Source organism: Anarrhichthys ocellatus, unplaced genomic scaffold (genome assembly GCF_004355925.1).
Source record: "Anarrhichthys ocellatus isolate YVR2014 unplaced genomic scaffold, GSC_Weel_1.0 scaffold51, whole genome shotgun sequence".
NCBI classification, from domain to species: Eukaryota; Metazoa; Chordata; class Actinopteri; order Perciformes; family Anarhichadidae; genus Anarrhichthys; species Anarrhichthys ocellatus.
In genome coordinates this window covers 2,196,641-2,210,240 of record NW_022280081.1, presented here as the reverse complement: position 1 = coordinate 2,210,240, position 13,600 = coordinate 2,196,641, and the positions used below count along the sequence as shown (strand labels likewise).

The 13,600-nt window shown below is 41.7% G+C and overlaps 1 protein-coding gene across 2 annotated transcripts in view; it reads right to left on the bottom strand.

Moving 5' to 3' along the window:
- Nucleotides 1-13,600, bottom strand: part of plekhm3 (pleckstrin homology domain containing, family M, member 3) — a 42,877-nt gene that overhangs the window by 8,962 nt on the left and 20,315 nt on the right. For both annotated transcript variants that reach the window (XM_031870037.1, XM_031870038.1), the window contains exons 4-6: nt 7,716-7,861; nt 7,291-7,484; nt 1,791-1,854 (exon numbers count right to left, since the gene is read on the bottom strand). In XM_031870037.1, the coding sequence (XP_031725897.1) occupies nt 1,791-1,854; nt 7,291-7,484; nt 7,716-7,861 (404 nt within the window). The remainder of the gene's footprint in view (nt 1-1,790; nt 1,855-7,290; nt 7,485-7,715; nt 7,862-13,600) is intronic.

Here is a 13,600-nt window from a genome sequence, read left to right as displayed (position 1 = left end):
AACCCTCCAAACCCCCCCAACACACACACACTTCACCTCCTCTCCTCTCCCTCCCTCCCTCCATCCTCTTAAACTCCTCCCCCTCCAGTTCAACCTTTTTTTCTGCTCCATGCAGAGTCTTTGTGCTCCAAAACCTCCTAATCCCCTAAAACTGCTGTTTAACAGCCGTTCGCCTGCCCTCCCTCCCACACACAGACTACCACAGCTCCATTGAGGAACTAGGAAGCCAGCTGGGATTACATGACTGGAAAGACCAGCTCTGTTTGGATAACCTCTCTCTCTCTCTCTCTCTCTCTCTCTCTCTCTCTCTCTCTCTCTCACACACACACACACACACACACACAATCCTTAAAACCAGCAGAGGAAAAGGGCAGAGCGTCCTTCGACAAACACATATGTTTTCCCCAAATGAACTGGCTCCTAATGGGGGATATGGGTGGAGGCTATTTGTCGGGAGGTGAATAGACTTAGTGTGGTCCAGGGTTTAGCCAGGGGAGTTTAGCCTCCACTGACCTCTGAGCTGGAACAAAAAAAGCCACGTTGATTAAGAGCGTCATTTTATTCAGGAGGTGAATCAAAAGAAACAAGCTTGTTAATATGGAAAACCAATTAAGGGGCAGAGTGCTTGAGATAGTCAGAGAGATGGGGGAGGTTAGAGGGGGGAGGGAAGGAGAAGAGGGAGCGGTGCAGTCTCTGCTTATTGTTGAAATTAGTGCTAAATCACCAGTTTGGTGTTTATGAGTAAATCACAAAGTTTAGCAGTGACAGAGAGTGAGGCGCACACACACACACACACACACACACACACACACACACACACACATAACACATGTGTGCTGAGCGTGTGTGAGGCCAAGGGGATGTCGGGAAGAATGGAGGGATGTCACGCTTTGTTTTTCTGCCTGTTGATTCTGAATGTAACCAATTAGTGAAGCAGAGAGACACAGAGTGTGGGAGTGGAGGAGGACGAGGAGGAGGCCCAATCTCTTTCACCGTGAGAGTCTGTGGCCGAGCTCCGAGTCAGAGAAGGTGGGGTTGAAAGAAGAGAAATGGGGCAGGGTACAACATAATGAACATAATGACAAACAAAAGAACTTTTCAGTCATTTGTGATCGCTTTCCTCTGACCCCCAACCGCTGAAAGGCCAGGCTGTGTTTCCTTTTTTTAATGATCACTGCTAAAAAAGAAAAAAAGAATTTCTCTACTTTCATGTTAAACTGAAGACATTTAAATTGTCCAAAAACAGAGTTGGGCGGCGTAACTGGTATTAGCGGCAGGCATGGTAGAGATATGCCGTTTGATAAGAAAATCTGCTGATTAGATAAGCGGCAGAGTTAAAGGTTTTCACAATGCCAGATATGAATTCTTTCCACCGACACCATTGGTTTCTTGGATCAGGACACTTGAAAGAGCTAACCTTGTTCTAAATAGGGCTATTAGAGGGTATTACCCTCTCTTAACACTGTTATGACATGGGCTCTTGCCAGAGCTACAAGGGAGAGGTTGTACACTACATAAGGCCAGCAACATTCTGTTAGCTAATGTAGCTAGCTAGCAAATGTTCTCTAAAATGGCGATATATATATAAGATAATATAAGATTAAATAATTATCTAAACTAATACATATCATAAAAAAGGGTCTTTGAGAATCAGTCCGGTCTGAGGTCTAAAATGAAAACTGATTAATGCAACGTCAATTTAGTTTCAGTTCATGTTAGACATGTGAATGGCGTCACTATTACTGTACACATAAAAGCATGTAAGCATGTGTGTGTGTGTGCGTGTGTACCTGCTGCAGGTCAGCCATGGAGTACAGGTGGATGTGCTGTAGCAGGTATTCCCTGGGGAAGATCCTGTGAAAAGACAAGAGAAAAACATCTGGATACGTTATTCTCTGTGAAGCAGGTCATGTGTCACAATATTCAGCATATTCTCTTAATAAATGCCACAAACAGTAATCAACACATTACCCAGTTCTGTCAAAATAATAACCACAATTCCCAGCTTCCTTTACCAACAAAACAGGTGAAGGTAAAATATATTATCTTTTATTGTCACTGTTTTAATATGTCATCCAGACAAACCCCATTATGTGGTACGACGTACACAATAAAGAACAGAGTACACTCAATCGTGCCGCTAAGGCAGAACAATTTTATTTGGAAACGAATAAATACAAAAAAAAAAACATAAACCGAGAAAATGTAATGAATGATAATAAAGTACAATTTCCCATATAAGAATGTGCATTTTGTTCATTATATCCTGTCAATTATAGACATATACTGTATGATCTGCCAGACATATGAGTTCAAACTGTTTCATGCTTTTAATGTTGTGACAAAATTGGTGTTCAGTTAAATGTAAATTTAGGTTCTTATCTATCTGAGCTATAGGTGACCGACTGCCTAAATAAATACAACTCTGATTAAACACAAACTGTAAGCACAAATGCAACTTGAAGCCTAAATTTGCTTGATAAATTAAATTGTGCAGGCCAGTTTTAAAATAATGAACTCAATCTTTGAACTCAAATGTTTAAATATGGAAGACAATGGTCACATAAATATAAGCATTACATTGATTATATTATGGTTAAACCACCAGTCAATATCAATCTGGGAGTCTGACGCACTCCATCTTCAAACAATATGTGACAAAACACAGACAGGACACAGACAGGACTGTGTGTGCGTGTGTGTGTGTGTGTGTGTGAGTCCTCCTCTGAGACCACTAAGATGGATGGCACCATGTTAAATCCTGTCTAAGCTGTGATGAGTGTCACCAAAACACAAGTATGTGCATGTATTCATATTGTGTGTGTGTGTGATCCAGACACCTCATGGTGATAGGCACCTGATAAGCTACTCTGTTAGGTATGTTACCAATGGTTACCACATCAGCATTCACAAGACTACAAACACACACACACACTGTGGTCCAATAATCAAACACAGACTGGCTCCTTGTTGAGTGTGTGGTCGGTGCCAAGATGAACACACCTTTAAAGTGTGTGCCGATCTTGATAAACGTACTTGAGAACTAACACATTTTAGGATTAGATTACAAGCAGAAGATACACAGATTCATGCATATATGCAAACACACACATATGACAACGAATGATAATATTTGCATAAGACCGGATGGTATTTAATTCCATATTTCATTTCACTATCCTCTGTGTTTTTCCACTGCAGCAGACACACCTTTGATTCAGATTTTGTTTCCACTCTGTGATTTTGATCGTGTACTGAAGGAGGGTCTGACCTGAGTAAGTGTGTGTGAACCTGCAGATGTAGGATGTCCTGCAAATAAGTATGTGTGGAAAAAACAAACACATTATAATCTAATGCAAACCAAAACTAAATCTTATCTCTGTTAAACATAACATTCAACTTGTGTTGACACAGTGTCATGGTTTCAGGTTGCTGTATGTTTGTGGTGTTAATGTTTTGAATGATGCGATAAGTATAAAGTCCATCGAAATGAAAGTTTCTGTAGTTGTACAAAAAAAACATAACCACCTACATTGGCAACTTGCTCTTACCACTACAAGTATTACTACTAGTATACACGAACTCCTACAACTTCTCCTACCACTACCTTAACCACCTAGTATATCTTCACAACCTTCTAATAAACACAATAAACCACTTTAGACACACTAAGAACCACCTTGTACATCCCAGCAAAGACTATAAAAGACCTATTAACACCACAGAAACCAATTATTACACCACAACATACAACCAGACCCACCCCAACCCCCAACAACCACAAATATGTGCCTAAACCATCAAACAGCATCATGGCAAGTGCTGTTTGTTTTTTAATCACTTCTTCATAACATTGTGGGTATTATATGACCAAACCAAGAAATCTTGTATACACAGACATAATTATTCTGCAAAAAAGCCATATTAAGTTATATCCTCACTTATATAAATGAGAAGATACATACACACCTCATTACTAATAAATCCCTAAAAGAAAACTATAATAATGCTGCCTGAGTACATTAAAAAAAGAAACAATCTTTCTGAAAAAATAACAGATGATCACCCAACAATTTCTGACACCTTGGCAAACACTAGTAATCATCTAGCAAACTCGGGGCAGTGACTCACTCCTAACCCGAAGTGCAACCTGTTTTCCCGGCAGAGAACCATGGCCTCGGACCTGCAGGTACTGACTCTCATCCCGATCGCTTCACACTCGGCTGCAAACCGCCCCAGTGCGAACTTAGGGTCACGTTCTGAAGGAGCCAACAGAACCACGTCATCTGCAAAGAGCAGAGACCCAATAAACCTGACACTCTCCTCCATGAAAATCACAGACAGGATTGGTGACAAGGGACAACACGCACTGGAAACATGTTTGACTTTATGCAGAGTATACAGCCAAAGCTCTCACTTTGGGGATACAAGGGCCAGATGGTTCGTAGCAACAACCCCGGTATGCAATAATGCTGCAGTACCCCCCACAGGACTCCCCGGGGGACACAGTCGTAAGCCTTCTCCAAGTCCACAAAACACATTTAGATTGGTCACTCCCATAACCCCTCCAACAGACCCGCAAGGGTAAAGACCTGGTCTACTGTTCCGCGGCCAGGACAGAATTTGCATTGCTCCTCCTGGATCTGAGGTCCGACAGTCAGTCGGAGGCTCCTTTCCAGCACCCTGGAATAAACTTTGCCGGATTTGACGGCCTCCTTCACCGCTGGTGTCCACCAGCAGATCCTTAGGTTGCTGGACTGACAGGCACCGATGACCTTCCAGCCACAGCGCCTAGCAGCCGCTTCCACAGCGGACGCTTTGAAACCAAGAATAACAACCTTGAAATAACACTCTAATATCCACATGAAATCATCTCATTAACAAAACGAAAACAACTCACCATTTCAAGTGACACACGTACCTAACGTTAGCTTTCTTAGCTCGCTAACTAGAGCTGATGAAATCTGCTAGAGACAGTTGTCATTTAAACCAACAAAATGAACGGTTGCTGGCTAGAAATGAGAAGCCTTTTGTTTACTTCTGTCTGAAATCAAGGATTGTTCCGTTGGTAAATCTGCAACCATTGTAAACATTATGTAGCATGCTATATAGGAACATATAGCACAGTACATGCTATAGCACCAATATAGCACGTACCATGTAACATTACCAAAAGCCTTCTGTCATTAAGACATTAGACTTGCCTCATTCACCACAAACAATTACCTAATTCCCTGAGATTCATTCATACCGTCACCAAACTTTGACAATAAAACAACAAAAGGCAGCTTTTATACTGCATATTAGGCCGATCAAAGATTACATTGCAAAGCTATCAAAGATGTAATCCCCTGTTAATTTTTGAGAAGTGCTGCACAGGGCCAAAACTATAGTGCTCTCTGACCTACAGACTTTGGTGCCTCATGTGGTTGTGAGTGCGATTGAGTTTCCATGCATGCATGCAACAGACATCTCCCTTCAGATCCCCCCCCCCCCTCTCCTCCTGAAGTAGACTGATGATTAGGGAAGGTTTTAGCGCCACGGCCCTCATCAATCCTGCAGTGTTTGGAAGTGGCTGGGCACCAGCCGGCACTGGCTAATGGGACAGGAGTAAACACAGAAGGAAATGATGCTGCTCGTCTCTGTGTTGCAGTCGGGGACGACTAATATGGAGGTCAGAGACAAAAACATTTCAATCGTGGCGGACATTAAAACTCTCATTGAAGACCAAAAATAATATATAATAATCTGATTTGATCTCGTGTTGACATTCATTGACAATCAGTGTGTTCAGAATTCAGAATCTATAGCTGGCATCTGACATATGTAGCCTTTAACATTTTGTCTGTAATGTATACTTTTTTTGACAGCTTAGTCAAATTATTTATTTATATACTATTTATCTTTATTTGTGGCAACTATGAGCAGTATAAAAGCCCAAACAAAGCACAAATGATAGAAATAGTTTAGCGTAATATAAAGATTTGAATATAGACCTACTAGCAAAATGTTTTTTTCTTTTACTTAGCTGGAAATTAAAAATCAAATGTAACAATTTGATTTTAGTTTGAATTGCATTACTGTAATTAAAGGGTTAACCAAATTCTTTTCAGAAACAACGTTCATGTTACTTTGGATAATCCACAGACCTGGCTGTGAACAATTATTTTTGGAATAATTTATACCAAAAAATAAGTCTCTAAAAATGATTTGCATGGTTAGATACCGTTACTGGTGGGTGATGATCATGATAGAGTATTAATTACATTCCAGCCAGTCTGCTGAGGTGGATGCTTCTCCTTTAGAAATACTTGGATCAGATTGTATTAGTGACCTGGATCGGGGCAAGGATCATCCATCAGCTCACAGACAAGGCTTTCAGTGAGGGACCCCGCTCAGATAAACAGTACCCCCCCCCCCCCCCCGATCATCACACACACGAACATGTGCACACACACGAACATGTGCACACACACAGGTGCACATCCTTTATGTGTATGCAGTGTATAAACAGACAGGAATGCATGCAGAAAAAAGTTATGGCAATACACATGCATGCACTCAGACACACACATGTAAACACAGATCATACGGGGAGATGTTAACAGCCTGTGAAGTCCATCAATCACCAGAGGAATAATAACAGGGTATCAGTCAGTGTGACTCTGATGACACGGCCTGCTAATGTTAGACGATAGCAGTAGCTGCACAGAAAATAACTAAAATGAAATTTACAAATTTAAGAATAGTTTTGTTTTCTGTGTTTTGGTGTGATGTGGGAGAACTCACCCTTTAAATCCGACAAATGTCTTGCAGACTGGTCACAAACAAGTTCCTTATCACTTTGAACCTCTTCCCTACTAGTTAAAAGTCCATTTTTGTTTTTTAAATTTTTCTAATTCCAGTTAATTGTTTCCACTTAAGGAGCGCTACATTAATTAAATTGACACGACCGTTCAGGGACAAAAAAAGAGGAAAAATAATGTAATTTTGTCTGTTCGATAATAATCTACATTCAACAACAGAGGCAGAACATCTCTGGCGTTCAGAAGGTGCAGATTAGCTTCTAAGTAGAACTTCAAGATTCAATGTCCCATCCAAATGTATGAGCAAATGTATGAGCTCCTTGAAGGTTGTTGCTTGTTTTAAAATATATTTTCAACCTCTGTGCAGGTGAATAAGTATCGTCTTTTAAAACTCTACACAAATCATATTTCTAATGTGTAAAATATGTGTGTTAAGAGCCTTAATATTGCCTCACCACCACAATAGACTTCACCGCCAACCTACCTTCGTCTGAGGTCCTCTGCAACAGTTGCTCGGCAGCTGAACAGGTAGGCCCGCAGCGACTGGAGCTGCTGACGGAGATGCAGCACCGTGCTGAGAGGCTCACAGTGCTCATACAGACAAGGGTTGAGCTGCTGGACGTCCAGCAGAGGCTCCTCGTACACAAACTCCAGGAACTCCTTGGCCTGTTTAGACACCTGGAGGAGCACATTAGAGTTTCCATCAGAGCCACTGCACCAAGGACAGGAGACGAGAGGGACAATAACCAACAAGCTGGATGTCCCATGGTTGTAAGCATCAACAAGATACCCTGCTGACGCTCGAGTCGCTCATAATAAGTTATAGATCAATTGTAAGAATCATATTTTGAGAGAGACAGTGGTTATTTTTTCATTTAGTTGTGTGTGCATGTCTGTGTTTTCTCCCACCTTGTGCTTACTGGTGTCCCAGTTGTGTAGCAGACGTGCTGGGATGAGGAAAGAGTTGTCCTGATGGCAGCTCTGGCAGTAGTACCAGCCGCTGTAGTAGCACACCTTTGCCTTTCCTCTGGAGAGACCGACCGGACGCTGACAACCTGAGGAGAAAGTCGTCGGGTAAGTCGTGTGTGTGTGCTTATATCTCATTAATAAACAAATATATGATGTGACATGATACTCTAGAGTCTCTGAATCAGGGTTCGGCATTAACAGTTGTCAGGTTGCCATTGAGTACCAATCCATGGCCTTTAGTTCCCATTAGTGGCACCTGCTTTTTAACATGTAAAAAATAAGGAAACAGGAAAAAATGAACCCCCAACTTAATACATTTTATATATTTATTGCATCAGGGATATTTAAATATTGCAATTACAGTCAGAACCATATATTTAATCAACCATTGCATCATCATCTTTATGACTGCTGGCTTCTCACCCGACCTTTGAGTGTGGCCTTTAGGAACAGCCATAAACACTTCTGTTACTTGGTCAACAATTTTAGACTAAAACTATATTTAAGTCTGCTGTATTATTGTGGTATGAATCTATCTTTATATGTCAACACAGCAGACTTCAATGAGAAAGTGTTTTGTAGACCTAAAAGTCCAACAGAACCTGACAATGCTACAATTGCGTGGGTGCGTTTACCCGCACCCGCCAACATCACAAACCAATGTGCAAATCGATTCAACGGACAAAGAACCAGATGAACCGAAACGGAAAAACCGTAAGGAGATTTGTGAAGTCTTGGGAGGAAAAGTATCCTGGCATCTTTGAGTTGGATGGAAAGAAGAATAATTCTGTTTTGTTACTGTAATAAAGCTTTTCTTCTGTCAAATTTACATCATTAAGCTGATGTATAACTGCATAGTATCGTGAATAAAAACAAAAAAAAAGTGACTAGAAATGGCAACTGTATTTTCAGTTTCGCCAACCACTTCTAAAAGTTATTGTTGAGCCCTGCTGAACGTCTCTTTAACCACGAGGAAAGCATTTAAATCACTTTTAAGAAAGTGTCAAAAGTGGAAATCAAACAAAGACAACAATCTTCTAGATGTGGAACAAACACGTCTGTGTGCTGAGGTGTTGCACAAGTCTGTGTTTGGTGTTAACAGTCTGCTGGAGCCAAGATCAGGAGATCACAAAGGTTGTAGAGCAAATGACTTGGCGTTAATATGTGTCAGTTTATTGCCCCGCACTAAATACCACACTAATCCAGCCGAGTAAACCCGCTGATAATAAACGAGATAGTCCAAGTTTAAAAAGGCACTCGGAAGATAATAAGTTGTATCGTGGTGGATGTAACCGGGACAAAATAACTGGGACAGCTGATTTTACTGAATTGTAGGGACATCCTTAAATGGAGGTGTTTTCTTAAGGTCAAGTGTGTGATCTCCAACCTGTTTTTTTAGGTTTTACAGTTGATATGTACATGTACACCATATAAAACAATGAACCGATTGTGGAAAGAAATCGAAACAATAAGCTCTGCATTCGCTACGAGCGACACCGAAACAGACCGAGAGACACCGAAAAGTTCAAAATGTGTTTCTTAAAGAAACAGCAGTCACAAAAAAATTACACTTGTCTGAGTGCTCACATCGACAAAGCAAACCATCAGGTACCTTTTTGCACAGACTTTCGCATCTTTGCCTACAAAATAGTACAACACTCTGAATGTCTCCCAGGTCTGAAAGTGTATCTCCATGAAACAACCATTGCATCACTCCCCGCTTTATGACTGCTGGCTTCTCACCCGACCTTTGAGTGTGGCCTTTAGGAACAGCCATAAACACTTCTGTTACTTGGTCACCAATTTTAGACTAAAACTATATTTGAGTCTGCTGTATTATTGTGGTATGAATCTATCTTTATACGTCAAGTCTCCATCCACAAAACTAAATGTGGTGTTCTCTCTGGAGGAGTGCATAAATGTTGTTATGTTTGACTGCTGATGATGAGCTATTTCATCATGGGTTGTTATATGCTGGAGATGCAGGGAATATCAATACCATAACTTTTGTTTTTTGGTTAAGTCCACCTAATTTTCACATGTTCACACCCATCAAACTAAAGCTGTGTGCAATATTTTACGGATTATTTTTCTCCTCTTGTTTAGCGCATCTTCTACTATTAATATCCATGTTAGCTTAAATCTACCTGCCTTTCCCTTGACGCTATCCCTCAGATAACAGAGTCCTGGCTCTTCCAGTACTCACAACACAACAGACTTCAATGACAGAGTGTTTTGTAGACCTAAAAGGCCAACAGATCCTCAGCTCCATTCAGCCCGAAAGCTGCCCCACTGCAGGCTTTGTCTTCCCCGACTCTTTAAAGTTCACTCCTTGCCCAAACACCCAGACCTGGTCTGTGATCTATCCATCTATCTATCTATCTATCTATCTATCTATCTATCTATCTATCTATCTATCCATCCATCCATCCATCCATCCATCCATCCATCCATCCATCCATCCATCCATCCCCATCCCCCTCTCTCTCTCTCTCTCTCTCTCTCTCTCTCTCTCTCTCTCTCTCTCTCTCTCTCTCTCTCTCACACTCTCACACTCTCACACTCTCACACTCTCACACACACCCTATGCGACAGGTGTCCCCTATCCAGCACCATCTCGGAGGACGTGGGGCCTGGAGGGAAAACAGCGAGCGAACAGAGGTAGAGAAGAAAAGAAAACGGGAGATTGTTATCTCGGTTTTGGAGAACGGAGAGCTACAGAGAAGGCGAGCGGCAGAGGAAGAGACACGTGTGTCAGCCTGTTTGTCAGTGGTGCTTCAGAAACAAGCACAACGCACACTGACAAAGGGGAAACAGAAAAAAACAGGCTGAATGAGCAAAAGGCTATTGAGAGATGAGAGGAGCGACGGAATCGCATGAAAGAAAAGAGCGAGATCAAACAAGGACAGATGAAGGCAGACAATGAAAGAAGAAAAAATAAGTCAGGTCAACTGCTTTTATATCATCGACAAGAATCTGATGTCTGAAAAAGACAGATGACGGTTTTATCAGCACTGAGAGCTGAAATTAATCCGCTTTAAAGTTGGAGCATCAGTCAGCCACGAATTAACCTCGATAAACAGATTCTGCATTGATATGTAGAATCCAAGATTTGAAATCAAAATTGTTCTGCTTTCTGTTTACAGTCCGAGTAGTATTGACCAATCTATCGACTATCGATTAACCCGTTGATTGATTTATACATTATTGATTCATCCTTTGGTGAAAGTGAAAAAAGGTGACGTCTTGACCAGTAGTCAAAAAACTGGTTCCGGTTTATTGCAATTATTCTGTTTCTGGTAATCCAATTTATTGATGATAGTAATTTGCTGATCGATGCAGATATACACAAATCACAAATATATCGGTATTGTATTTATTGGCGATCAGTAAGTTAAAAGATATTAATAAGCATTGTCTTGATTTTGCCCACACTGTAATCCAATCTCACTATGCAAAATAGGTGGGTGGGGCTGGCAGACTTGCCAATAAACATGACGTGTCCCAGGTTGAAGGGAAGCTACTGTATGCGTGACATGCATACAGTGTGCACGGCGAGGGGCATGAGTGACAGATGAGACATCACCTGATCACAGTGGAGAAGTGGTCCAGCACTGGTGCTGACTCAGCAAACCCCTCTCAGTGACATGGCCCTCGTCTTTGCGCCTCACATTGGTCCCTAGAGGATCTGACCAATGCTGCTGTATGGGCTCCGCTTACTTTTCCTTTGCCAAGAGCTGGGTTTGTGTGGAGCCTTTTGAAGGGCAGCTTGAGTTAGGTTTCCTCCTTAACTTAAATATTTTTTCCTGCGAGGAAGAATGTGACTAAACTGTGCAAACTGCATTTATATCCGTCAGACATTTGATCACAGTGCGAGTCAGCCCACCTCCAGATGTGGTCTGGCTGTTGTGATCACATTCTGATTGCAATGCTTTTCTGCCGTTTTCACCTTATCCCTAAAACCCTTTATTGAAGAGTTTTGTCAAATCATATATTTTCATTGCTTTCAACAGTGGATGTTTTTTTATTTTCCTTTGGTTTAAATTACTGCTTGTGGATAAGACGGAAAACAACAAAGTCTTATCTCACTGAAGGAGCCAGTGATCGAATACACGTGTCGGCTAATTACGGCAGTGAGCTCATGCTGTTGTTGGGGTGGATGCTCTTTCAAAAGGAACCACAGTCCACTGGTTGGGAGCCAGCAGGCCGAGTGGATGGTCAACAGTCGGAGAAACACTGTGTCACTTCGAGGAAAGAGCTGACCACCGAGCCGGCCTTCTGGCCAACTGTGGCCTCGACTCTGGTCTGCCGCCGCTGGGACCAGAGGAACAAAGACACATACGTATGTAGCCTGAAAACATTTGCAAACTAAATAACAATCTTTAACCCTGAACCTCAAATTCTATATCATGAGACGAGAAGAGAACACGTACACACACACACAGACACACACGGAGGTAAATGCTGAGGCAGTCTATAAACAGCTCTGTACTGTAAAAAAAAACTAAAGTAAAGCCTCAACAGATAATGCATTTGGGACTATGATACAAAGGATTAAATAACACCAAGCGTATAAATTTGATGCCGACCTTATATATATTAAAAAAACAACTGCCCTCTGCTGAGAGAACATTTAAGTAGACTGAACAGATTGTGATGTTGTATAAATAAAATATAAATACATTATGCATTTGTTTTGCTTTAGTTAGTAAATAAGGTATGTAGCATAAGAATCTACGTAAATATAAGAATATAGGTACATAAAGTATACACTCAGTGTCCCCTTTATTGGGAACACCTGTGGAGTTTAATGTGATCCGATCATTTTATGCCATAGTCTGACTTGTATAATAACTCGCCAAATTGTCAAAAAGCTTCACTAAACATTATCTGCTGCATTTTGTGATAGAGAGCTTCAACACAATATGAAATAAATGTCCCCCCGTGTGTAATAAATGATTACATTTTACAGCGGTTATTAGAAAATGCGGGAGTTGCACTTTTCTTTATGAAAATTTAGTAATACAGACATTATGTAATAACCAACCAAAACAGATATCTTCTCCACTGCTTTCTCTCCTCGTCTCTGATCTTTCACGGCTCTTTCCTGGGACGAAGAAGAAGCGGGACACAGGGGAGACATGAATGGGAATTCAAACGTAGCTCAAAGGTCTACCGATTGTACCGCGGCTCTCTGTAGTGAGAGAGGGTCACTTTGACCTGCCTGGGGTGAGTGTACGGTGGGGGGGAGAGAGAGACAGGGAGAGCGAGAGAGACAGAGAGACATGACATCAGGGCAAAAAAAAAAAAAAGGGGGACTCACGCTTTTATCTGTCCGCCGCTGGTTTTATACCAGCACACCTCTGTGTGAGACACTGGTGTGTGTGTGTGTGTGTATATGTGTTATGTACACGTGTGCGAATTAAAACTGAAAAGACGAGAGAAACTCGAGCTTTGATGTGTCCCATTCACACCGACCAAACACTCGAATGAAAACGTGCACAAATGGAGAGTACTATGGGTAAGACTGTGTGTGTGTGTGTGTGTGTGTGTGTGTGTGTGTGTGTGTGAGAGAGACAGAGAGAAACTATCTTTTGATGTGAGCCCACCTCCTACTTCCTCGATTCCCTCATATCTACTGTTTTCCACTTCACCCGAAGGCCCCCCCCGCCCACCCCTGTCCAACAGATTCACATGGTCCATCGGGGGCCTGAGAATGTGCTCCAGCGCAATGACAGGGGTCACCAAACCTGAGGACGCACTCTGCACTGTGTGCGTGTGTGTGTGTGTGATGGGGAGGCACGGTCTTCAAACGAACACTAACC